The sequence below is a fragment of the Vulpes lagopus genome, chromosome 7, assembly GCF_018345385.1.
Source record: "Vulpes lagopus strain Blue_001 chromosome 7, ASM1834538v1, whole genome shotgun sequence".
NCBI classification, from domain to species: Eukaryota; Metazoa; Chordata; class Mammalia; order Carnivora; family Canidae; genus Vulpes; species Vulpes lagopus.
This window is the reverse complement of record NC_054830.1, coordinates 78,038,707-78,065,505: the sequence shown is the minus strand read 5'-3', so window position 1 is coordinate 78,065,505 and position 26,799 is coordinate 78,038,707. Positions and strand designations below refer to the sequence as shown.

Genomic DNA, 26,799 nt, shown 5'->3' with positions numbered 1-26,799 from the left:
GGGCTAGACAGAGCATGTGATTTCTGGTGTTCTTACCAAGGGTTGGCAGGATTCTGGATCCGGTCCAGGACTGTAGTAAAAGGGTTCTCATCTACTTTAGGATGATGGATCCAGGTTCTCAGATTGTTTAGACCCCCTTTTCCAGTGTGAATTTGAATCCTGGAATCCATATTCTACCGTTCAGCACAGTGGCTGGCAACCAGGAAGTACAAGGGGTACTGTGTCCTGTTGGGTTGATCCTAGGTCATTGGCAACCCACCCCCCCACCCCAGTTCCAAAGACTTAGATTCCAGCTGGGCTGAGTCCTACTGTAGATTTACATCTTCACTCAGGCAGACAGTAGTAGGCTCTAGAAACTGGGTCTGTGACACTCTGAGGAGGTGTCATGGCGGAACCCTGAGACCAAATATGGGAATCACTGGTCTCTGGTTTCAAAGATTAACTCTGTAAAGCCTTGTATTTATGGCATACCTGAGTTGGCCTACCTGTCATTCTTTGCCCACATGCTCAGGTAATTTGGAGACAATGCAGGACCTCATTCTTGTCACTCCCCACCATCAAACCAACCGTAACATCATCCTCACCCCAAGCCGTGTAGCCACTCGTCTCCACTGGTTGCCGTAGAGAGCAGATTTTATCCTGCTTCTCTCCCCTGGCCCCATCCCTAGAAGGTGCCCATGCCCAGCAGACTGCCAGGTCACAGGTTGCTGCCCGGGCTTCAGCCTTTTGGGCTCCCAAAGCTGTAGCAGCACTAAACAGAGCCCCTGGGAGACTCTGGGTCCCAGGAAATGGGCACATGGGTGGAGCCGCAGACCTCTCAGGGACCTTGGGAGCTGAGCGTGCAGCTGCACTGCAGGCAACACCTTCACATTCGTAAAGTTCAGTCAACTGAAACCACAGAATGTGACAAGGCTTCTTCAGCTTCTAGAGTAGATAACATCCACGTAGTATTTGGTTGTAAAATAGCCATTGCCTCAAAAGAGGTGTTCTTTCCATTTTGTGCAGGACTTTTTAAAGCTTTTTCTTCCTCGAACAAATAGGTTGAATAGGTATCTTCTGTCTTGCTGATAGTTACTAAGAATGAATGACCACATTCCCAAGGGAATAGTTTCTTAAAGTTACATAGGACCACTCAGGCCCTGAGTAAAAGCTAGAACAACACCAAGGGCAATGTGCTTGTGGCACGTCCCCCATCTCCGCAGTCTGTGATTCTGGTGCTGTTACAGCACAGTTCCAGCCAAAGACGCTTCATCCTATGGCCGAGATAGCTCCTGCTGCAGGCCCCAAACGTAGTTTGCTGGAGTTTACATCCTGGAAGGCAGCCTTTAGTAGAATTGTCCCCCAGCACTGATAGGCAAAAAAACAGCCTATTTGTCGGAGGAAGGGAAATAGTGTGTTGTGATAACACATGCTGGGACAAGGTGACTGCAGTTTCAACAGCAGAAAATTGTAGAAGGGGTAGGCTGTATCATGAGAGAGACTTCTCAGAAAGTGTACAGTTTAAAAGAGATTTAGTCAGAAGGTATCTCTTTAAGGATATCAAAACTCAACGTTTTGTGGTAATTTGTTCAAATTTGTTCAGTAAGCTGGGGGGATGGGTTGTCACATGGTCATGTTTAATATGTTTAAGGCTTTGTTTTTCTCTATTAAAATTTCAGTTGTTCTCAGAGCTTGAGTCTTGTTCAACCCCAGCCTTAGGTCAAACGGTCAACTAGATTCTCTTCTCAATAATCTACAAAGATTGCCCGCAGCCTTAGTCAAAATCCTAAATCCACTCTTGTTAATCTGGCCTGCTTTGGCATCTCCATATCCCACCATATCTCGTCTCTTCCCTTCCCTTGAATCTTAGCCTCGTCCTCCCTGTACATTCCCCAACTGTGACATCCTCTAGCTGTCTGGACTGCTGTCAAGCATTTGCTCTGGTGTGTTCGATCTGGTCTTATTTTGCACGAGCTCCACAATATTACCTTTTCCTTTTCAAGACAGAAATGTTTACTAAGTATATGTTCTCTAACCTGTTGGTATAAGCTATGCCTGAGACTGGAACCAAAGATGGCAGTGGAAGAAACACAGAGTAACGTTAATGTATTCCCATGGTTTTCTTCCTTCTGAGTTGCTTCATTTATGCTTTCTTCCTTTACATAATTCAGGTATGTGGGCAAAGACTATTCTGCTGCTCAGGAATTAATGGAAGATGAGATGAAAGAGTATTATAGTAAGAACCCTAAAGTCACGCCAGTCCAGACTGTGCATGTGGGGCAATTACTGGCTGTAAATGCCGAGGAGGATGCTTGGTTACGGGCACAGATCATCTCAACAGAAGAGAACAGAATAAAGGCAAGTACTATTTACTTTGTCAAAGCATTATGAAGACAAACACATTATTTTTCAAATGTAAGTGTTCCTTCTAATATTGGGTCCTTCCTAACTACATTTAGGGGTTTTTTTTCTCCTAGGAGTTGACAAGATAATATCTGTAAAAGACTTTATCCCTGTCAGTTGTTAAGTCATTGATAGTCATATCATCTCAGAGGTTTTTTTTTTTTAAAGTCTTCTTTATGACAGTATTCATAATCTGTGATATAATCAGGAAAAGGCCTTTATTTCCATTCCTAGGAGATGTATAATAAATACTGATCAGAGGATCTGTGGGCTTCCTATCAGGTCAGCACTCAGGTGTGAGGAAAGCTTATAGATCAGAGGACATGACAGTCTTCCTCTCCCCTCTTCTGCAGCCAGTCAAGGAGAACTCTGAAACAGGACTCAGGTCGTGCCCCAAGAGCTATCTGAGTGTTGCCCTTTCAGTCCTCTTGGAAAGATCAGAGGGATCTTTTGCCAGTCTCTTCCATCAGCAGGCTCCAAGATTTCCAGACTTAGCCATGTTCCTAGTGGTCAGCCTCTGCCCCATGGCCTCTTTTCTCCCTCAGTGCAGACTGAGAATGGGCACTCGCTCACTCTCAAGGCACAGTTTTGTCTAGGTTTTGCAAGCAGGGAAATATACTTTTGTTTCCGCAACCTCTGTTCCATAATTTGAAACATATTTTTTGTGGTGGTGTCAGTCCCTGGCAAATAACCCCTTTTGTGCCCCAGAATGTGAATACTGCTCGCTGAACCTGGGCTTTGGTCCATCAGAGACTCTCCCCCAAAACCCCTGACCCCAAGAACAGTGTCAGGAGGGTCAGAAAGCAGTGCTTGCTGTTTCTTACCCAGATGGTTTCACAGAAGAGGCCCTTATCCTCTCCAGAGGCAATCTTACCCAAACCAGGTAGCCACCCTTGGCCATTTACAGAGAGATTTGGGAAATTCCTTAAGTAAATCTACAAAGCTATAGCTTTTAAGCAATTTGACCTGACTTTAAAAATCTGAAAATTGGGGCAGCCCAGGTGGCTCAGCGGTTTAGTGCCGCCTTCAGTCCAGGGTATGATCCTGGAGACCTGGGATCGAGTCCCACCCACGTCAGGCTCCATGCATGTGGCCTGCTTCTCCCTCTGCCTGCGTCTGTGCCTCTCTCTCTGTGTCTCTCATGAATAAATAAATAAAATCTTTTTAAAAATCTGAAAATTGGAATAGTTTGGCAGTTTCTTATAAAGTTAAACTTACCATATAACCCTAAGTATTTACACAAGAGAAGTGAAAACATAGGTCCACAAAAGGGCTTATACATGTTTGTAGCAGCTTTATTATTTGTAATCCCCAAGTAGAAACAACCCAAATGTTTACCAGTAGGTGAATGTATAAGCAAATTGTAGTTTATTCATATAATGGAATACTATTCAACAATGAAAAGGAATGAACTACTGAAAACAGTCATGTGGATAAAACTCATAGACTGTGCAAGTGAGAGAAGCCAGATACAAAAGACTTATCCTGTATGAGTCCAGATAAATGATGCCTAAGAACAGGTGAAATTCATCCGTAGTGATAGAAATCAGATCAGTGGTTGCCTGGGACAGGAGATGGAGGTGGCTTAATTGGAAAGGGGAAAGGGGAACTTTTTGTAGTGGTGGATGTGGTCTGTATCTTGATTAGAGTGGTCATTATGTGGGTCTATACATTTGTCAAAATCCATCAAACTGTATGCTTTAAATGGGCATTTTTCATTCAATATAAATTATATGTGGATAAAGTTTGAAAAAAAATCTGGAAAAGTTAAGGACCAAGCAGAGACCTGGACCAGGAGGGACCACAGCATGATTAGCAGTTTGGGCCCTAGTCCTGTTTCTGCCTGTGAATGTCCTTTGCCCTTGGTCAATCCCTCCATTCCCTAACCTGTGTCTCAAATACTCTTACCTGTGTGAGAAAATACTCTGATCAAGAGACCCTGTCTTCACTGGAACCTCCTCTGGGAAAGAAAACCTTTCACACAATCTGAAGAATGTCTAAAGAAGAGGTAAAAATCAAGAGGGAAAAAAAAAAAAAATCAAGAGGGCAGTGTCATGAAAGCCAGGAGAAGGAAGTGTCTGATGGGGGGCGCACCAGCCGTGGCGTGGCTGCTGAGTGTTGGGAGTGAAGGAGTATCTCAGTATGTTGTATAGTCCTAAGCTCTTAGCAGTCGTTGGAGCAATTCTGGCCTGAGCTTGTTCCCCACAGCCCCATGAAGCAGACAGACATACAGTTCCCCCTTTATCTGGAGAAACCCCATCTACTTAGCAAGTCTTTTTCCTCTTGAGCTATGCTGTGCCCGAGAGCAAGTACAATTCCCTCCTTGCTTTCCACTTGTCAGATCCTTGGTGAGTATGGGAGACAGGAGTATGAAGTCATGCCCTGAAGTGAGTGCCCTCTGGTGTTGACCCAGACTTGCATCCCAGTGATTCCAGCTGCTTCTCTCAGGTGGCGCTGTGAGATCTATGGCCACTTGATGGTGCCAGAGAACCAGGAATTGCCTGGGGCTGGATGTCAGGACTCAGCCTATGTATGCTGATCCCAGGGCATTAGAGAGAGAAACTCCACTCAGTCCTCACAGAGAAAAGGCCCAGGGCAGAGTGTGTTGGTAGTCAAACTCTCAACCCACGAGCAAGTGTTTTGTAAACTTCAGCTGCCATACAAAGATAAGATATTTGAGGGGGATCCCTGGGTGGCTCAGCGGTTTAGTGCCTGCCTTTGGCCCAGGATCATGATCCTGGAGTCCGGGGATCGAGTCCCAAGTTGGGCTCCCTGCATGGAACCTGCTTCTCCCTCTGCCTGTGTCTCTGCCTCTGTGTGTGTGTGTGTGTGTGTGTGTGTGTGTGTGTGTGTGTATCTCATGAATAAATAAATAAAATCTTTTTTTAAAAAAAAGATAAGATATTTGATTTCAGAAAGAAAGCAGGAAAAGAAAACAAGCTCCAGATGTCACAGAAACCCTTTAAAGATTTTGGAGCACTTATTTTTTAGTCTCTTAATACTACGAATACATTCTGAATTTCCTAGGAATGTTGATTTCACATGTTGGTCCTGTTGTTAGACCTTGTTCTCTCCACTCTAGGTCTGGGAATTGCAGAGTCCAGGTTGTAGGTGGCGATAGCTCTTAAAGGAAAGGAGCACTTCTGACTCCTGAGGCCTCTGGGGAGGAGGAATGGGTGCTCATCTGGGACTAGAGAAATGGGCCCACAAGCTTAAATGGCTAGCCGTCTGCTCTGGGAGCCGAGTCAGAGATCTCATCCTATGGGGAGAATTGAGTCAACATAGGACTCTGGGAAATGATTGTCTCCAACAAGCGACATACAGGCCCCACACACCCAGTTATCTGGTGGTCCGGAAGAGTGTTCAGGGTCTCTGCAACTCTTATTTTTTCCCTTTGATTCTCTGCTGAGAATTTCTGTTTTGTATGTTTAGTATCATAATCTACATACTAAGAAGTGGCCTGTGGACTTAATTTTTCTGCAGGAGGTAAAAGCACTTGGATCTATGCTACTTGGTATTTCTCAGCCATGCCTTTTGCTTTGGTTTTTGTTGTTGTTTTGTTTTAATAATATCATCTGTTTGAGTTAGAGAAGCATACTAGATTTTTAACACTTTCCCTAAGATTTGTAGTTATCATCATAGAGTTATCATTCTAAACCACAGCTCAGTGTTTCTAGATTTTATTTTTCTCAAAAAAGAAGCTTTGTTTATATAGTCCTTTCCAATATAATGTGTTTATTAATACTCTATAAATAACACCCAAGCTCTTAATGATCTGTGCTAATAGTGAAGAAGAGTTATGCAAGTTTCTGCAAACACAGACCTCTGTTCAGCAGATTTGGGGGCTTTTGCTGAGCTGGACTAAGGCCTAACCCAGCTTTGCACCAGTGAAGAAAAACAAACCATAAGTACTTATTTTTACAGTGTAGAACTCCCTGTTATCTAACCATGACATCATTGTTGTCGCTGACAGCAGCCTGGTCCCTCCAAGCATAATTGCTGGGAGTTGGCCATTATAAGTGCTGTTCTGGGATTTTGAATCTGATAAGTACCCCTCTATAGGTGATGCCCTCTCTAGAAACAAATCAGATCCTTAGGGGTGTGCATCCTTAGTGGAAGTATATGAATCAAGAAAGAATAAGGTGAGGTGGGCATCACCTTATGTTATGATGAGAGGGCGGGGGCAGTCAGGGTTGGCCGAACCAGTGGTGCTGCTGAGTTCAGCAGTCTTCCCTTGTTCTTTCCATTGGTGAAGAGGAATGGGGCCTGGGGTCAGGAGGCCCAAGTCAGGGCCACCACCCTGGGCGTTTTCCACGCAGTCTGGCATCCCTTGACATGCTGATTATGGAATAAATGGAGCCAGTTAGAGGCACCAAATGTTTTTTAAGAAGCAACAATAAAGAATTTTATTTGAACCTAAATGATGTTTCTGTTATCATCAGGTATGCTATGTTGACTATGGTTTCAGTGAGAATATTGAAAAGAGCAAAGCATACAAATTGAACCCAAAGTTCTGTTCACTCTCATTCCAAGCTACAAAGTGTAAGCTAGCAGGTAAGAGGAACTTTTTTTAAAGCTCTCTCTATTTTCATACATTATTACCGCTGTACTTTTGGGTGGTTAAATCCTAAAATGTACTAAGTATCTGAAGGTCTTATAATGTGTTATTTCTTGAAAGATATAAATAAAATCATGTTTAATGTCCTCTTTATAAGATATGATCTTTATAAACATGCTACAATATTTTTATTTTATTTTATATATAATATGGTTTATCATAAAAAGGTCTATTGGCCAACTTAAAGGTTTTGTTGTTGTTCTAACTGCCCTAGCAACAACTGCTGGAGGCCCTGAATTATGGGGTTTGATTAGTTTGAATCCAGTTGTTGGACCTTTTGTGAAGTGACTTTCTGCTTCTTCCCATGGAAGTGGGCTCTGGGTGCTGCTCATTACCAAATAACACTCCTTCGTGCACCCAAGCATGAGTTAGTGCATCCCTGGCACAGTCGATGTATCACTGTTCTTTTCTTTCCTCCTCACATGTGCAACAGTGACATGGTAGGGATAACCTCCAATTGTGGAGGATGCAGTGGCTGTGTTCATATGTGAAGAAAGACATGGAAGTGTGTGAGCACTGTGCCAGGAGAGCCTGAGCTAAATTCAGAAAATGATCACCATTCTTTCCTGAAAATTAGCCCAGGGAAAAATACCTCCTTCTTAGCAAGAATGAGTCTTTATATCAAAGGAGCTGGGTATGGCTCTATGAGATAAATCTCAAGTAATTTTAGAAGCCTGTTAGAAACCTGTGGGAGTTAGTTTGGAAAAGAACATGTCAAGAGCACAGGACAAGAGTTAGGATGCATGCTGAAATGAGAGGTTTGGGAAAAGCTGTAATGTTACGTGTCTGGAGAACAGAAAGAGAACAAGAGAAATGTATCTCAGAGGGAGTCTGTGAATTTGTGCTTATGGATTTCAAGGGGAAGAATACAGAAATAAACCTTATAGTACCATTACAGAAATGATGAGCTTGTTTTAATTAGTTTAATAGTATAACTTAGAGTTGTCATGTATATGCTACATAGAATTATAATTTTCAAAGAATTTAAAGAGTTATTAGCCTACAATAAAACTCACCTGATACCCATATTATGTTAAACACAATTTAATCTTTCTTTGATAAATCACAAAGTTCTTTGGCATATTCAGAATCATCCTAGTGTACTTAAAAAGAAATACAGAAAAAATTATTTTGTAAATTTCCAATAAATGCATGTTCATTTTATATGAAATAATTGTATATTTAATTAGAAAAATGAAAAGGTGAAGGGTAAATTTTTAGGAAAACATTACAAATACATGACTGGTAGACATAACTGATTGATAACTTCTTATATGTATTAGCCTTTTTGTTTTAAATTGTGTTTGTATATAAAGTGAAGACCATTTTCCTTAGGTAGAAATTCTGATAGAACATCAGCTTTTTTCTGTTTTAAGATTGCCTGCCTTTATGTAATCATTTAAAAGGGCATTCACACTATAATATATATTAGAAGACCTAAGGATAGGTTATGTAAAACAAAGGTTCCCTAGAAAATTTTGTAAGAATTTTATAGTAGATTCACAATTATAGTAAGTGGCCAAAACATTTTAAGATAAACAATCCATTTATCTTAAAATGATTCTGCTAATTAAGTAGAAATTAAAATATTCAATATTTTTCAGGGTTGGAAGTTTTAAGTGATGATCCTGATTTAGTAAAGGTGGTTGAATCTTTAACTTGTGGAAAGATCTTTGCAGTGGAAATACTTGAAAAAGCGGATATCCCGCTTGTTGTTCTGTATGACACCTCAGGAGATGACGACGTCAATATTAACGCCACCTGCTTAAAGGCGATCTGTGACAAGTCTCTGGAGGCTCACCTTCAGGTAGCACAGTGACCACTATAGTCATCTGTTAAACATATTGTAGGGAAGAAAGTTATTAGAAAAGAACATTATAAATTTTGGGCTAGCAACAAATAGGGACAGATTGTGTATTGAGGGGAAAAAGGCAAAGGGTGCTGTTGGAGGGGGAAAGAAGGCCAAAACATAAACAGTCATTATTAGGAATTGGGTTTTCATTTTATTTTCCAGTTTCTACACTAAAATTGTATTTTATATGAAATTATTTTCAAACAAAGGGTTGTGGAAGGGGAGGTGGGCAGAGGGATGGGGTAACTGGGTGACAGGCACTGAGGAGGGCACTTGATGGGATGAGCACTGGGTGCTATACCATATGTTGGCAAATTGAATTTAAATTTCAAAAATGTAAAAAAATTATTTTGCAAAGACAATATGGGCGGATACTACTATAAAAGGGAAAGTTAGATCCATGAAGATGTTTATTAAGTTGTTAGCTTTTACAGTTTTAAAATGTGAAAAACATAAATTACTGCAAAGAAGGAAATTCTTAAATAACTTATAGAACAGCCAACTCTAAAGAATAGGATGTTAAAATGGTCCTTGTGAAGGCTTTGTTGCAACATTGGAAAAACATTTTTTTACTAGGTAGAACAAAAGTGAACTATAAAGATAATATTATAGTTTGACTAAAAACAAAGGCCAAAATTAAACTTTCACGTTTATAGTTTTTAAAAATTACTAACCTTCATGTGGCCAATAAACACATTTTAGAAAGTGGGCTGATAATGGGATTGATTTTGTGAGTTTTAAATTTTAGTTTCTGCTCATATTGCAAAAATACATTTTTATGTAATTATAACTTCTATAAATTAATGGGGAGAAAAAAAACCCAAATTATATTCTTAGCCTTTCTAGGCAATGAAACATGGTAATAGGTTAATGTATGCAAAATGTCTACCTTGTGCCTCACCAAATGATATTAGATACTCCTTTCAGAAAGAGGTATCCAAATGAGTTTTTCACATTACTCTATCATCTTATCTATTCTCCAGCTTATTTAAAAGATTTTAAAATGCAAAGACAAATGAGATTTGTCACCCCTTAAGCAGATAAGAGCTACGCTCTATTCTCAAGCATCCTTGGCGTGTCCTTTGTTTGTTCCAGATTGATGCTATGTACACAAATGTCAGAGTGACTAATATTTGCTCTGATGGCACACTCTACTGCCAGGTGCCTTGTAAAGGTCTGAACAAGCTCAACGATCTTCTGCATAAGATAGAGGACTACTTCCATTGTAAGGTATGGCAGAGAATCCTCCTCCTCTAGCATTAATCCTAAAATTGCAAACAAGAATGTTCTAAATATTAAATATAAGAATGTACTAAATAGTATACGTGTGTGTAACTTTTGAATAGTAGAAGGTAGAAGCTGTAGAGTAGTGGGTAAGAGCCCCAGACTGCAGAACTTAAAAGACAAAAAAAACAAAAACAAAAACAAAAACAAAAAACAAAAAAAACCACTGGTTTCTGCATTATCAAATGAGGATATAATAGTGTGTATATCCATCCATAAGACTGTTGTGAGGACCAGTGGCAAGACTATTTAGCAGAGTGTCTGGCACAGAGTAAGTGCTCAGTAACTGACAGATTTGTTATTTACAAGGTACAGTTGGTGATACTATAGTGCAGCTGCTTGTAACTTTGTTTGCTAGAGCCAGCTGGGTCCTCTGTCTCAGATAAAACCATGGAATTCAGGGAAAGATAATTTCTAGGCATCACTCCCCAAGCTTTTTTTGGTCCCTGAGAACCTACCATCTCAGTAAATGTGGTTCTGTGTTTAAATGTATTAATAAGCTCCTTACCCTTTGATTCTAGTAGTATTTTCTGAATCACAATCTGTAGAGGTTTTGTTTTAAGGTTCTAGAGTGATGTTCTTACCTCCATTAGGGGATTATATTTGTAATCTGGAATATGCTATGGTTTTGAGTGATTAAACCCTAGTATGACTTCAGTTGACCCCCCTCACCCACAGAAGTGAACCCTTCCCTCTAACCTCTGAATGTGCCTCCTGGCATCATTTGCAGCATGGTAGTTTACCTATTTGGGTGTTTGTTTGCCTTACTAGAGTGCAGGCTTCTTGAGGGTAGAGGCAGAGCCTTACCAGGTACTGTTAAGTACCTAATTCATTTAGCTACTACAGTATCTAATCTAGTGTCATACATAGAATAGGTTTTCCAAAATATTTACTGAATATTTAACCAACTTGTATTCAGACTACAGCCTAGAACTGAGGCATTAGATCTATATAGCTTTACCTCTTTCTGTAATACAGATGTCTTAGTTGTATCTCAGGGTCATTACTTAAGTTTGGTTTGCTAATCTATCTTGGAGAAATCTGAGACCTCCAGAGAAGCTGACTCCAGTGACTCATTTACATATATGTTCTTTATTACCTCTGGTGGTGAAAAGCTCTCTTGATAGTCCCTTGTGTACTGGTAATCTGAATGGAGACATTGCCTTTGGGGAGAGTAGAAACATTCATCCTGAACAAGCAAGACCATGGCAGGTCCCCAGCTTCAAACTACAGCAAAGAGAAGGATAAAGAGGCTTACAGCCGTGATTTGTTGACATTTCACTGGCACCGATCTCTGTATTTGTGTTGATAACATTTATTTGGGAATTAAAATCTCATCTTTGAATTTAAATGTTAAAAGTTAAAAAGAAGGGGTGCCTGGTGGCTCAGTTAAGTGTCTGCTTTGGGCTCAGGTCAGGTCCCAGGGTCCTAGGATCAAGTACTGGGGGCTCTACTCACTAGGGAGCCTGCTTCTCTCTCTCTCACTGTCTGCCTGCCACTCTGCCTACTTGTGTGCTCACTCTTTTTCTCTCTCTCCCTGTCAAATAAATAAATAAAATCTTAAAAAAAAAAAAAAAGTTGAAAGGAAGAGGCCTTCTGGACAGCTAGCCCAACCTCACTTTCATCCAGGCTCTTCTCCTCCTTTTTGGCAGATTCATTCTCCCTCTTCATGTTTAACTGATGGCATCAGTGCTTGGATGAATCATACTGACCTGCACACTAACGTTTGTAGACATTTTAACAGGGCTGATTTATGAGCCATGTGTGAGGAGGGAGAGTAGACGATGCCATCAACAAATGTCTGAGAAACAAGACAGAAGTTCCATCGCCCTCATGCACACACAACTGCACACTCCTCATGGGGAGCCTGGCTAAGTATGGGTGCACCAGTCAGCCCGAGCCACAGCAATGTTTTTCTAACAGTGTAGAAATCCGCTGCTTGCTAAGAGTAATAAAAGTGTTTTGCATTTCTGTTTTGTAGCACATGACCTCCGAGTACTTCGTTTCATTACCCTTCTGTGGGAAAGTCTGCCTCTTCCATTGCAAAGGAAAATGGTTACGAGTAGAGGTAAAATCAGTCACTTGACTTCTTTTCTTAAGCTTATTATGAAATGTTTCAGACCTACAAACAAGTTTTGTAAAAAATGAAATAAGCACCCACGTACTCATCACCGTGTGAGAAATAAAACATGCCCAATGGTTGGTTGAGGCTCCATGTTTGCATCTCCTTCTTCTACTCCCACCCTGGAGGAGCTGCGAGCTGGATGTGGTGTTTCTCATTCCTATTCATTTCTTTATACTTTCACTATATTTGTATTTATACATACTAATTTTTGCTACCTATAGATTTTAATATAGAGATAGTGGAAATACAGAAATGAAAATGTGCATAGAATATTTATAGTAAAACTTAATAAAATATAACTGAGGAGATAAATGTTTATAAAATACATGTAAATAGTGCAATGTATTGATTCTTCTGAAACATGCTTCTTCATTCATTATGTGTAAGGTTCATCCATGTGGGTGTGTATAACCCTCGTTCATTTGTTTTCACTGCTGTTTGATATAACAGTGTATGAAGATGTCAACATGATCTCTCCACTCTCCTAACAATGGATATGAAGATTGTTTTTAAGGTTTTGTTATGGACAGCACTGCCAGGAGCCTTCCCGTGCATGTCTGCCAGGGTACCCAAGAAGGAACAGAGCTTCTGGGTCGAGAGAACATGTGTCTTCAGTTTCACTAGATATTGCCTAATTGCTCTCTAGAGTCACACTTTTGCTGGGTTGAGGGAGCCCTTTGAGAGTTCTGGCTTCCTGGGGAAGGGAGTCTCAGATCCTCCTTCCCTCCTGCCCAGGCTGGGGTTGGCTTCGGTGTTCACATACTATTTCTAGTCCGTCATAATCGTCTTATTTTCTTGCAAGCACAATTATGAACTTGAAAAGAGATCTGTTATATTTTGTATATTTCTGTGTTTTTCAAAGGTGGGTTTTGGATTTTTGTGGTTGCTGTTTCTTTTTTTTCTTTCTTCCCTTCTATTTCTGATATCTACTATGTCCAATTGCTAAAATTGCAAACTTGGGTTTGATTTTTTTCCCCCTTTTTGTCTTTCTTCTAGAGGTTCTTAATTTAGGTGCAAGGACCTCTACTTTAAGGGGGTGGAGGTCCTGAAGCCTATAGAATTGTATACAAATTAGGTGTGTGTGTGTGTGTGTGTGTGTTAAGTATTTTGGGGAGGATAGTATCACTAATTTTTATACGATTCTCAAACCCACCCTAATAAAGTGAATACCATTGCTTTATTCATTTTTTGATACTGTTTAGTAACAGCTTGATAATTATACTAATTTTCCCTTTATTTGAATAAAACTTTGTCATATCTACTTTAATGAAAGCAGCCATTTTAGAGTAATTTTTGTCATTAATGTGAATGTTAGAAGGCTGAAATCTGGGGTTACACGACCAAGAGATGCATATTTAGGTATAAACTTCAAAAACATAACTTGTTAAAAAAATAACATGACATTATTTGAATTTTAAAGCTCTGTGCTGTTTAGTATATTATATATAAATACACAAATATTCAATTTTTTAACTTTTCATTTTGAAATAATTTCAGGCTTTTACAAAGCTGCAAAAATACGTCGGGCTCCCGGTGCATGGAGCCTGCTTCTCCCTCTGCCTGTGTCTCTGCCTCTCTCTCTTTCTCTCTGTATGACTATCATAAATAAATAAAATTAAAAAAAAAAAAAAAAGGGGATCCCTGGGTGGCGCAGCGGTTTGGCGCCTGCCTTTGGCCCAGGGCGCGATCCTGGAGACCCGGGATCGAATCCCACGTCGGGCTCCCGGTGCATGGAGCCTGCTTCTCCCTCTGCCTGTGTCTCTGCCTCTCTCTCTTTCTCTCTGTATGACTATCATAAATAAATAAAATTAAAAAAAAAAAAAAACAAAGCTGCAAAAATAGTCCAAAGAGTTCCCGTATGTCCTTTACCCACTGTCTCCAGTTGTTAGCATCTTGCATAACCATTATCAGAACCAGGAAATCAACACTGATGCAATGTTATTAACTAATCTATAGGCTCTACTGACCTTACCCACATTGCACTCCAAATGTCCTTTTTCTGCTCTAGGATCCCAAGTTGTAGTTAACTGTCATGCCATCTTAGTTTCCACCACCCTGGCAGGTGCTCTGACTTTCTTTGTTGTTCATGGCTTTTTGAAGAGTAGCAGCATTTTTAAAAATTAGTTTCAGAGATGGAATTTAGTGATTCATCAGTTACATAGAATACCCAGTGTTCATCACATCAAGTACCCTCCTTAATGCCTATCACCCAATTATCCCTTCCCCTCCAGCAACCTTCAGTTTATTTCCTAGAGTTCAGTGTCTCTTATGGTTTGCCTCCCTCTCAGTTCTCATTTTATTTTTCCTTCCCTTCCCCTATGTTCATCTGTTTTGTTTCTTAAATTCCACATGAGTGGAATCATATGGTATTTGTCTTTCTCTGAATGACTTATTTCCCTTAGCATAATACCCTCTAGTTTCATCCACATTGTTGCAAATGGCAAGATTTCATTCTTTTTGATGGCTGGATAATATTCCATTGTATATATATACCATTTCTTCATTATCCATTCATCTGTCAATGGATACCTGATCTCTTTCTGTATTTTGGCCATTGTGGACATTGCCGCTATAAATATTGGGGTGCAGGTGCCCCTTCGAATCACTATGTTTGTATCCTTTGGATAAATACCAAGTAGCACAATTGCTGGGTTGTAGGGTAGCTCTATTTTTAGAGTAGCAGCATTTTGTAGAGCATCTGACAGCTTGAGTTTCTTCCTGTGTAGCATTAGGTTCTGATTTTTTTTTGGCAAAATACCTTTTTGGTGTATGTCAAATGCTTTAGATAAATATCTAATATTATTTTTGTTTTTCTATTAAATTGTGCATTGTCCGCCTGGGAGGTAGTAGAAGTGTTCATTCTCTTAGTGATGCATAGAAAGTTAGGGAAGGAAGAATGATTAATGAAAAGCAGATCCTGTGTTTAAATGATGTATTTCTTCTTGACATTGTAGCTTGTTTAAGCTTTATTTAATGCCTACACCTTCTGAACTTACTTGAGCTAACTCTGTTCAGTGGCCATTACTTCTTCCTGTTTTCTGCAGACACATCCTAAGTGGTCTGTATTCACTTTCTGTGCCACCTTCAAACAGCTCTGAGCCACTGCTGTCTAACTTTTACCTGCACTCCCACAACCTGTCCTTGCAACCACACCTTTGCTGCATAATTCAGCTGTTGTCTTCCAGGTCTTCTCTTACCAGGCCTCTCGGCTGCACTAACAGTATTAGTATTAAAACTTGAAATTCCCTTCTCACTAAGCCATCATGGTATCAAATCCTCCTAATTTTCTTCAGGATATTCTAATGATTTCTTCTATTTTTCACCCAAACCTGCCCCCCACCTGCACTCTGCAGTGTCTGTCAGTGCCCCAAGTCCTGTCCCGGTTCACAGTTCTTCTCAGCCTTCTAAGTAATGCCATCTCAATGGTTCAGTTACCAACTTGGTCCTCATGACTCTCCAGTTTGTTTTCTAGCCCTTGGTGAGCTTCAGATTTAGGCAGAAGTCAGCCTAATTGCCCATTCACAAACTCTTCAAGCTCTGCATGTCTGAAACCAAAATTATCTTACCCCATCTTTGTCTTCTTCCTATGTCTGTATTCTAGTGGTACCACCATTCATGCAACCATTCAGCCTGGTCCTCGAGAGTTACTTGGATTCCTGCATCCTCCTCAGCCTCCAGGGCAACTAATCACCAAAGCCTGCCATTTTCACCTCTTTATCATTTCTTGCCTAGATCACTGTAATACCATGGTTCCTCTGTCCTTACTCTTGGCTTCCTCCATTGGAGCCATGGATGCCACTAGAGTGAGTGACCCAAAATGTAAATAATAGCAAATCGTAATACATCCAACTTTCAGTGAGGCTTACTATTTCCCAGACACAAAGGTTTTCTAAACATAATTGATTTCAGTTAATTCTTCACAAAATCCTGTGATCCCATTCTGACTGAGGAGGAAAGTCATTCATCTAGAAAGTATGAGCTGAGATTAAAACCCTATCTACTTGATTCCAAAGCCCTTACCCAGTCTGACCACCAACAATACGTGGCCTCTTATAAAGCTGACCATCTTATTCTTCTCCTGAAGACTTGGTTTAAAAAAAAAAAAAAGACTTGGTTTTGGCTTCTTCTCATCTACAGGGTAAAGTCTGGTTCTTGAGGACATCTGGCTCTCCAGGATTTTACCTTTACCTTTCTCTCAGCCTCATCTCCTGCTTTGCCCTGCCTCTCCCTTTACATTCCAACATAACCAAAATGCTTGTAGCCCCCATGCATAAGAAATATGTATGTCTTGCTCATCTTTTTCCCCTGTGTTTGAAATGTTCAGATTAGCCCCTAAGTGGTAACTACTCTTACCAACCTCAATTACTACCATTCATCATGTAAAGTCCAGCTGAAATAGTGATATTTATGAAATTTTAATTTGTGGAAAAGGAAATACAAATATCCAAAAAGTATGATTATTTCTTAAAAGAGCAAAGATTTACACAACTTAAATTATCCAGCCAAAGGGTTAGATAAGTCACAATGTACCTGACAGACTTATGTAATAATAAAGTGATATAAAAGATAATGTGACATGAAGTATTTTTGAGACATTTAATGAAAAGTAGCCAATTATGAAATAGTATATGCAAATACATTCTAATTTTTATAAATCTAATTCTTTGTAAATGTGTGGATAAAAGACTAGAAGGATAATTATAATCTATTATAGATTATAAGTGATTTTCATATCTTTTAATTAAGTTTTCTGTGATAAAGGTATTTTACTAATATAAGAAGAAAAAAGTACGTTTTAAAGAAAAGTACCAATTCTAGGCATTCCCTCTTCCTGAATGAAAACTTGCCCTAACATCTACTTCCTGTCTGGGTCAGGTACCCAGACAGGAAGTCTCTATGTTCTTATAGTACCTCATGCATAAATTTATTATTGCCTTATTACATTACATTCTGATTATATATTTGTGTCATCATCACTCATGAGACTCAGAGCTCTTTGAGATGGGGAAGTATATGTCTCTGCACAGTTATGCCTGGATATAATAACCATTCAATATATACCAACCATACCAGTATATCTGTTCAGTATATATGTTTGAATAAAAAATTACATTTGAAGGTACTGTTGTAATACTGTTTGTATTTATCAAAGTCTTAAAAGATTAAAAAGCTATGCTATTATATTTTTTCCCACCTGGATGGCTATATTTTTTAATTTAAATTCAATTAATTTATTTTAATTCAATTAACATGTAATGTATTATTGGTTTCAGAGGTAGAGGTCAGTGACTCATCGGTCTTATATAACACCCAGTGTTCATTACGTCATGTGCCCTCCTTAATGTCCATCACTCAGTTATCCCCTCCTTTCATCCCCCTCCCCTCCAGGAACCCTCAGTTTGTTTCCTATGATTAAGAGTCTCTTATGGTTTGTCTCCCTCTCTGATTGTCTTGTTTTATTTTTTTTTCCTCTCTTCCCCTATGATCCTCTGTTTTGTTTATTAAATTCCACTTATGAGTGAGATCATATGATAATTGTCTTTCTCTGATGACTCATTTCACTTAAGTTATGCTATTGTATTAATAAAGCATTTACCAGAGCATTAGAAAAAGGGTTTAGTTTTGTTATATCTGATATACTTTTGGTATATTCCATGCCAAGAGTGGTCCAGTTCTTCTTGACAGTCATTATGCTGAAAGCACCACCATTCTCAAGGTGGCAATGAGAGCAACTATAGGCATGAAGTCCCTGCCCACATAACCATCCTGATGGGGCTATATTTGGCCAATGCTAACTGTATTTACTGAGGCAAATATCACAAAGGCTTATTAAGGGAAGTTTGGGCATTTAAAGGTATACCCAGAATCTTATGCTGTAATGTTACCCTTTGACCACAGATAGGTAATTATTGCTTTGACTCAGTGTGTAATTTTCCAATTTTTGAATTATTAATTTGGATTTATTTTACCTCTCTATGACTTTCTGAGTTTCAATTTCATGGAACAAATGATAAAAACTGTCAGTGGGCTTTTTGACAAAGCTATAAAATGCCAAAATATGTTATGATTTAAAAATATATAATGTTTACATGTTTAAGAAAACTTCTGCCTGAATTCTATTCTTTATTTCCTCATTGCTAAGACACAATAGTGTTTTCTTCCTCATATTTTAATATTTTGGAGAACAGATTACATCTTTAATCATTATATAATGATGTATCAGATTGTTTTATAATCAATAGTGTCCTAGAATTGAAAACACAGCAAATATTATATTTGTGAATTTTATTATTATTTAGTGATTACTACTGATTAAATGATTTAACAACTCAATGTTGAAATTAAATCTATTTTAAAAGAATATTTATTTGGTAAATAGGTACATTTTAAAATAAGAAAACTTAATTATCACTGATAGTCTTTGTTGCTTTTTATATGCATTTTAGAGCTATACAAAATATAATTGCACAGAAGTGCTTTGGCCTTTTGGATATGCTCATAAATTAGCCAACATTTGTCTCACTGCAGATCACGAATGTTCACAGCAGCCGGGCTCTTGATGTTCAGTTCCTGGACTCTGGCACCGTGACATCTGTGAAAGTGTCTGAACTCAGGGAAATTCCCCCTCGGTTTCTACAAGAAATAATTGTGATACCACCTCAGGTATTATATGTTACAAGCCTGGGAGATTTGCTGGAAGAGATTTGGATGTATTTATAATCATGTTGTGAGATGCCCTCTCAGTTTTCATCTTGACAATGAGCAAAGTCCGAGTTTGTAACAAAATTGGAAATGGTCCAAATGTGGTTTGTTCACTGGTTTTCAGATGTAAAGTTTGGCTAACTTAAGAAGATCAGTCAAACTTACAGAAATTGTTTGATAAATGTTTGTTTTTGAGTATGTCGCATCATTAGGCTATGTTGTCCAGTTAGGGATTCCATTTTAATAATTAGATGCCAGTGCTCACTTCTACACGGTTTCAATATCTTATAAGTAATACTTCCTGTCCTGTGTTCTTAGATTAATTAAATGGCCATTATCTTAAGAAATCTGTTTGTATTCAACCATTTTCTTTCTATTTATTTATTATTCATTCATTCATTCATTCATTCATTCATTCATGATAGACATAGAGAGAGAGAGAGAGAGGCAGAGACACAGGAAGAGAAAGAAGCAGGCTCCAATGCAGGGAGCTGGACGTGGGACTTGATCCCAAGTCTCCAGGATCAGGCCCTGGGCTGAAGGCGGCACTAAACCGCTGAGCCACCCGGGCTGCCCATATATTCAACCATTTTCTTACATGAATTTTTCTCCATAGATTTGAGTAAAAAGATTAATTTCTGCCTAATCTGTCTCTATTAATAAAAACTCAGATAATAAAGATTTTGCATTATTTTGAATTAAAATTATTTAGAACTATTTCCTACCTTTAGGAGAAATAGAGGATTTTGTACAGACACTAGTAGTTTTTTAAAATAAAATTATTCAATATTCTATCATTTCAGTAAGCCACTTATATTTGCCAGAAGATACCTATGCCATCAAAATTCAGTGAATAAAAAGTGCTTAGCCATAATTAGCATGGTTTTTGTAACTTTTCTCACTCCTGTCACCACTGCCTTTTCTGAAATGACTGTTACAGAAAACTTGTTAAACTTGTGTTCAAGCCAGTTTTCAAAATCACTTTTGTTCTTATTGTTGCTCAGCCATAATACTGAAAATTGTTAAATGCCACTTTCACTTGATAACACCTCTGGCCTCTGTTCCCCGTGTTAGAACATTCACCCAGGGCGAGCCTGTCCTGGAAAAGGTTCCTCACTAAAGGGGAAAGAATATCCATCCCTCTGCCTCTGACAGTCGGAGGGCCACACAATAGGACTTTCTTTGTGCTACAGCATTCAAAGCCATTCCAAATTTTTTTCTATTAATCCTATCTAGATTTGTTATTTTATAGAAATGAAGTTGGGAGAACCTTAAGAGCCAACTGGGCTAAGCTGCTGGCTGACATCTCCGTGAGAGAGGTCTAAGTCAGAATAGGACACTGATGGTCTGTCTGCCAAAGCTGACCCATAAATACTGGGTTTGGGCTCTTGGCTGTTACAGTGTTTTAAATTGTGAATTGGTCATCAAGATTTAAAACAGAAAAATTCATACAAAAATCCTGACAAAACTAGAAACTCCGACTATATTGAACACTCTCCTTTATGGGACAGGGCTCTGTGGGAGCTTGGGAAGTGGCATTCCGCTTTGCAGGGCCCCTGCTCTCCAGTGTGCTGCCCCCATCTGGCCCATCTGGCAAGGAGGGATCCTTGCCCCCTGGCCTCTGCAGGCCCCCTGGCCTCTGAAGAGTGTGCTCTCTCTGCTCTAAGGGACCTCCTCCCCACCAAGAAAGAGGGCACATCCAGGGGGCACAGGGAGAGTCTCGGAGCCCTTGAAGAAGAATGAAGAAAGAAGGAATCCGGGAATCCTGGAAATAGGTTTCTTCCCCTTCACAAGATTGCCTCAGACAATTCAAGGCTTCCATGAGAGAGGAGAGCATTCTTAAGGTCACCTTTTATTCCCTGCTGCACCCATTCTCCAGAAGTTTGTGCAGTGATGGTGGGTGGTAAAAGGCATTAGGGAAAATGAAGCATTTAGGTATCTATGAATTTCACTGTTTCTTGCCCTCCTTAACTCTATTCACAACCTCCTTCCAAAGGTGACCACAAATGCCTGGCACCCACAGGTACTCAGGAAATGCTGAATGAAGTATGTTGGCCTCTGAAAAGATTTTTGCACCCAGAGTCATTTCATCTAAATGACACTTCATTTTTTTAGTTGCACTTAGAGGGAAGACCTAAATATAAATCCCAAACCTGTCTTTACAACTCTGTGATCCGATGCAAGTTAGTCTCTCTAATTCCATTTCACCATCTGAAAAATGGGGCTACAACATTGGCCCATCATGCAGAAGTATCATAGGATAAGTATGTGTGTGAATGAAGTGCCTGGTGTAAGCTAGGAGTAGTAACAGGAGTAGAGACAACAGAGGTAAAAAAAACAGAGCCAGGAACATAGCAGATGCTCCAACCTAAGAGCTCCTCAGTCCTCATTAGTAGCTATTGCTGTTACTTGTTTTCTATCTTAGCAACATCTGACTTATAGGAAAATAACATTGACATTACTTATCAGTACCTATTTTAAGATGGTGTGTTTGTTTTTCCATCATGTTTTCTTTCCAGGCTATAAAGTGCTGTTTAGCAGATCTTCCACAGTCTATTGGCATGTGGACACCAGATGCTGTGCTTTGGTTGAGAGATTCTGTTCTGAATTGCTCTGACTGTAGCATTAAGGTTAGTTATCTTGATACATTTGGAAAGGGAACTGTCAGCCAAAAGGGCTCATTTGTTTTTCTGTAAAAGAATTTTATCTTACCGTGAAACTGATACTTTCAGATCTGACACACTTTTATAGTTAAGAGATTAGTCACATGTGTGATAAACTATTTCATGGTTTGATTTTTATTTAAGAATGTATCCTGTATCTCCAATATTATTTTTAAACCCTTTATGTAATTTTCGCACTATTAATAAGGTAGCAGAGCTCTCTGCTCCTGTTTTGCTCCATGATAAAGAGTCAAGTTCCCAGCTGAGGGAACTTGATAAATGTTTCTAAAGACCATTTAAATAGGTCTTCTATTTCTTTTTTTTTTTTTCTAATGTAAGATGGCTTATAAGCAAATCATTTTCTGCCCCTGAAGGTTTACTTAAACTGCTTTATTTCATGAGCTCCTATTTCTTTTTCTGCATTTTTGCACCTTTGTATCAAAAACATTGCTCTTATTTCCAAGAATAGAAATGTAAGATAGTTCTCTGTTTTAATGAAAACAGTGTTATTTTTATATAAACATTTAACAGTGAAATGCCCTTGAGAAACATCTTCATGAAAATCTCCAAATTATTCTAGCTCACGTGGATTTTCTTGTGTTTATACAGTTACACACTTACTTACCATTTTATATTCTTTAATTGCCACACGATAAGGAATATTGTGTTTCTTAACTATGGTTTAAGCTCTTAAAGCCAGAGTATTGGGTACTCAATAAAAATATTTTGTAATGGTTGATTTTTGAAATGGCACTTCTGTATCATAAATATCAAAATAAATTAGCAGTCATTCATTCATAGCACTTTAAAGTGCTAATTAATTTAAATAGATTCATCCTGCTAGGAAAATTATTTTTAAGTAAATTACTACAGATGAATTACCTCGTCTCCCTGTCTCAGACCTCTGTTCCTGCCTTTCGTTGTCTGCCCTATTTGGTAAGAGATTGATGTGGCTGGAAGCATCTCATTTTTGTCATTCCGAGGGTAAATCAGAGGAGCTGTTAAGAATTACCAGGCACCCAGCCCTTTGGGACACACAGCTCTACAATCCCAGTTGTCAGTCTGCGTTGTTCCTGTAAGACACTCACCCCTCTGGCAGAGAGAAGTAGCCAGCTGCTAGGAAAAAGGTCTCTTGGGTAAAGGGGCAAAGCTGTAATTTTGGCCTATTGAGTGTAGCTTTTTTCCTCTTTTTCTCCTTAGGTTCCCTCCCTCATGTAACTGGGGAGGGGCAATAAAGGGTGAGGGCAGGTATTAAGACCAAACAAGGCATTTGGACCAGAGGTCTCCAAGGGTATGGTGAATGTCAAAGCTTTATCCTTTGCTTCCCAGTCTGAGGATACACCAACCTAGGTGGAATGCGCATGGAACCTCTTGCCATTCTTATGATGATTTGTTATTGTTGAAGCTGGGAGATGAGCACATGAGGGTTTGTCATACTGTTCTCTTTACTTTGAGCATTTTTAAATTTCATTAACCAAACAAGTGTTTAATCATGATACATAGACTCCATCTCAGTGAAATGACCTCTAATGGGTTACAAGGTCCTCAGTTTTTAGATGTAATAAAGTCTTCATTTCCATAAGCCAGCTGCTGGCATCTAGACTGTTTGGACTTAAAAGCCTGTTCACTACTACAGCTGTGATAGATAATTTATCTTACCTTAAATAAAATGAATTTTAGCAAGTTGGGGTTTCTTGCAAAATACTATGTTTTAAATATCTGAGGTTGGTATTATAACTGCCTCTTGGAATTCAGTGTGAACTTGGATTTGTTGAAATATCTCATGTGTTTTCCAAAGGTTACGAAAGTGGACGAAACTAGAGGGATCGCACATATTTATTTATTTACCCCTAAGAACTTCCCCGATCCTCACCGCAGTATCAATCGCCAGATTACAAATGCAGACTTGTGGAAGCATCAGAAGGATGTGTTTTTGAGTGCCATATCCAGTGGAGCTAGCTCTCCTAACAGCAAAAGTGGTAGCACCCCCGTTCCGGGCAGCACTGGAGACAATTTCAGAAAGAGCCTCACAGATGCCATCAAGAAGTCCGTGGTGGACCACACCAGCTCTTTCTCTGTGGAGGAACTGCCACCTCCTGTCCACTTGTCGAAGCCAGGGGAACACATGGATGTGTACGTGCCTGTGGCCTGTCACCCAGGCTACTTTGTCATCCAGCCATGGCAAGAGATACATAAGCTGGAAGTTCTGATGGAAGAGATGATTCTATATTACAGTGTGTCTGAGGAGCGCCATGTAGCAGTGGAAAAAGACCAAGTGTATGCTGCAAAAGTGGAAAATAAGTAGGTCCTTGGACAAAGCATTTTATTCTACTAAGAAAAATATGTAGAGTGATACCAAGAGTCCTTAATCCCTGCAGGGAGACTTTGAACTACACAAATGGAAATTTTGAATGTGAAATGAGACTAATGATCATGCCATTTTTTGATATTTGAAATGATGTGATTTATCTAAAAATCTAGTGACCATATATTAAATTCCTGTTAAAATGTTAATTATATCTAAAATGAAGGTTTAAATGTTTTTTCTACATTTCTATTAGACAAAATATTGTTTATTTAGAAATAATGTTTTTTATTGAATGACTTATTTTTTTGTTTTGTTTGAATGACTTTTATTTTTTTTTGTTTGAATGACTTTTAAATTTTAAAAACAAAGTACTTATTGTAGAAAATTTAGAAAATACAAAAAAGTATACAAAAATCAGCCAATGAGGCATAACCTTTGTTAAACTACTTATGTATTTCTTCTAGTTCTTTTCTATACATATTCATACAATTGGTATATTATTATATATAATTATTATATATAATTCCACACCTATTTTTTTTTTTTGCTTAATCCTGTGAACATTTTTCCATGCGATAAAATTTCTTCGTAAACATTTTTAATGGCTGAATAATAGTCCATCATAAAGAGGAATTATAATTTACTTACCATTCTCTTACATAGGGTTTTTTTCTCCCAGATTTTTCACTGTTCTAAATAACAATGAACATAAATCTTCGTTCACACTTCAGATTATTTATTTATGATATAGACTACTAGAAGAGATATGACTTGTTTAAAGATGACAAGATTCCTGATATATGTTGTCAGCTGCTCCCAGAGAGCTTGCGCCACCTTTTACAAGGTGCAACAGTACCTAGTTCACTTCTCCAGCCTTCAGACAGTGAGAACCACAATTTCTCATTTGTGAAGTCCCGTTTTCTCACATTTCATATTTGAATCTACATCCTCCTTTCCTAAAGCCCTCCAGTGTGTTCTGGCTCCAACCCAGTGAAGCCCAAGCACTGCACTCTATGCACTATAAGGTCACATAAGCCCTAGAGAGGAGCAGTTTGCCCCCATCCCATCTCCTTTGCCAGCATTTTTTAGGGTAACTGACCAAGCATACTTGATGATGTCACACACAAAGAACTGTTCCCCCATAACACACACACACACACACACACGCCCACACACACACAAACCAGAACTCAGTTTGAAACTTCAAACTGCTTATTTTATTTTTTATAAAATGCTTTTGTTCATTCCTAAGACATCAAGCATAGGCATTTGTAAAAATTTCATTATTTTCATGAGAGAAAAAAGCCTAATTTTTCACTCTTAAGAGAGAAAAGTATCCTAGCTCTCATTTTCAGAACCATTCAGCTTATAGGTCACAAGCTTTTCATCTTCCCCCCCCAAAAAAAAACATTTTCACCATGTCATGTTTAAACTGTAAGTATACATGGCTTTAATTCCACACAGGAACATCACTTGTGTAAATTTGCCTACCTCAGAACTCTTCACAGAATAATTTAATCACAGCTAAAACGAAACTAATGTTAACTGTTATCTGAAGGACAGATTAATGGTGATTAGCAGTGAGGAGGTCCTACTTGGGAGCCAGGGTCATGTGGGGCAGGAGAACTGCTAATAAACAGACTTATAGTATGGCGCTTCAGACTCAGCCCCCTCCCCGCATGGGTCCAACAGTCCTACTCCCGGACATTAACCAGCTAATTTGTCTCTAGATCATCAAAGATGTCTTATAGATGAGAACAGATTATCTGATATTTTCTTAAACTTCATGAACAAATCAGTGTAAAGTGTTTAGAGTTTCTATCTTGCCTATATGCCAGAACTACTTACTAAACCCTGTCCCCAACTGTGGTAAACTAAGGCTTAGGGATTTCAGATACACTGTTGATTGCTTGGTTTCCAAATTCATCGTGGCTAAGAACAGTCTAGAAAACCTCTTAAAATTCTCCTTCCTCTCCCCAGACATCCTGAATCAGAATCGGGGAGGGGGGTTGGAGGACGGGAGGGGTGGGGCAGATAGAACCCCAGAATCAGTGTTTTTAACAGCCTCTCCAGATGATTCACAGGAGGCCTTGTACTGAAATTGGTAATCTAGTCCAAACAGAGGCCTTTCGTTAAGCTATCAGCATTGAAAATTAAAAGCTGCAGAGAAGCACAACACATAAGTCTTCTGCTAGCTCTCCTTGCTGCTCTGTACTGCTTATTTATATGCTAAAAGCGCAGACCACCAGCATGTGCCCTGTACAATTTAAAGATGATACTACAGGTAGAAACCAAATATTTTTATCTCCTTTCACACTTACACAAATGTAGCAACCTACACCACTTCCACATATGAAAATTTCTCTTTAATTTGGTCTGATGTGCTTTTTTTTTACACAGCTTATCTTCATTTTAGTAATAATTATAATAATAATGATGCTGGCTACCATTTGCCAAGCACCTATGATGTGCCCAGTCACATGCTAGGCTATAAACATGGTTTCTTCAAGTGAATTAAATTAAATATTGCACATGAGATAACTGAAGCTCAGAGAGGTTAAATAGGAGCCCAAGGTAACACAGCTGGGAGATGGCCCTGGGGGAAATCCAGCCCAATTCTTGGTCACCAAAGTTCATATGCTTATTATGATACCTTTCTATGTCCCTGTTGTCTCTGTGACTAGTGGATTATTGCTTGCTGCACTGTATACTTATCTGAAGGTTTCCGGAATTTTCTCCCAAAGCCCCCAATCACTAGTGCCCAAAATTGGCCTCTTTGTAGCTTTCTTACTAGAGTTCACCCTATAGCAGCTCTGAGGGTTTTCTGGACCCATTTTCCACCAACTTGTGCTAGAGAATCCATCC

The 26,799-nt window shown here is 39.0% G+C and overlaps 1 protein-coding gene across 8 annotated transcripts in view; it reads left to right on the top strand.

The window, feature by feature from the left end:
- The window catches only part of TDRD7 (tudor domain containing 7), a 71,973-nt gene that overhangs the window by 41,116 nt on the left and 4,058 nt on the right, over positions 1-26,799 (top strand). For all 8 annotated transcript variants that reach the window (XM_041762800.1, XM_041762798.1, XM_041762796.1 and 5 more), the window contains 8 exons: positions 2,151-2,337; positions 6,825-6,936; positions 8,605-8,807; positions 9,948-10,082; positions 12,118-12,204; positions 18,790-18,924; positions 21,483-21,593; positions 23,425-23,927. In XM_041762800.1, coding sequence (XP_041618734.1) covers positions 2,151-2,337; positions 6,825-6,936; positions 8,605-8,807; positions 9,948-10,082; positions 12,118-12,204; positions 18,790-18,924; positions 21,483-21,593; positions 23,425-23,927 — 1,473 coding nt within the window. The remainder of the gene's footprint in view (positions 1-2,150; positions 2,338-6,824; positions 6,937-8,604; positions 8,808-9,947; positions 10,083-12,117; positions 12,205-18,789; positions 18,925-21,482; positions 21,594-23,424; positions 23,928-26,799) is intronic.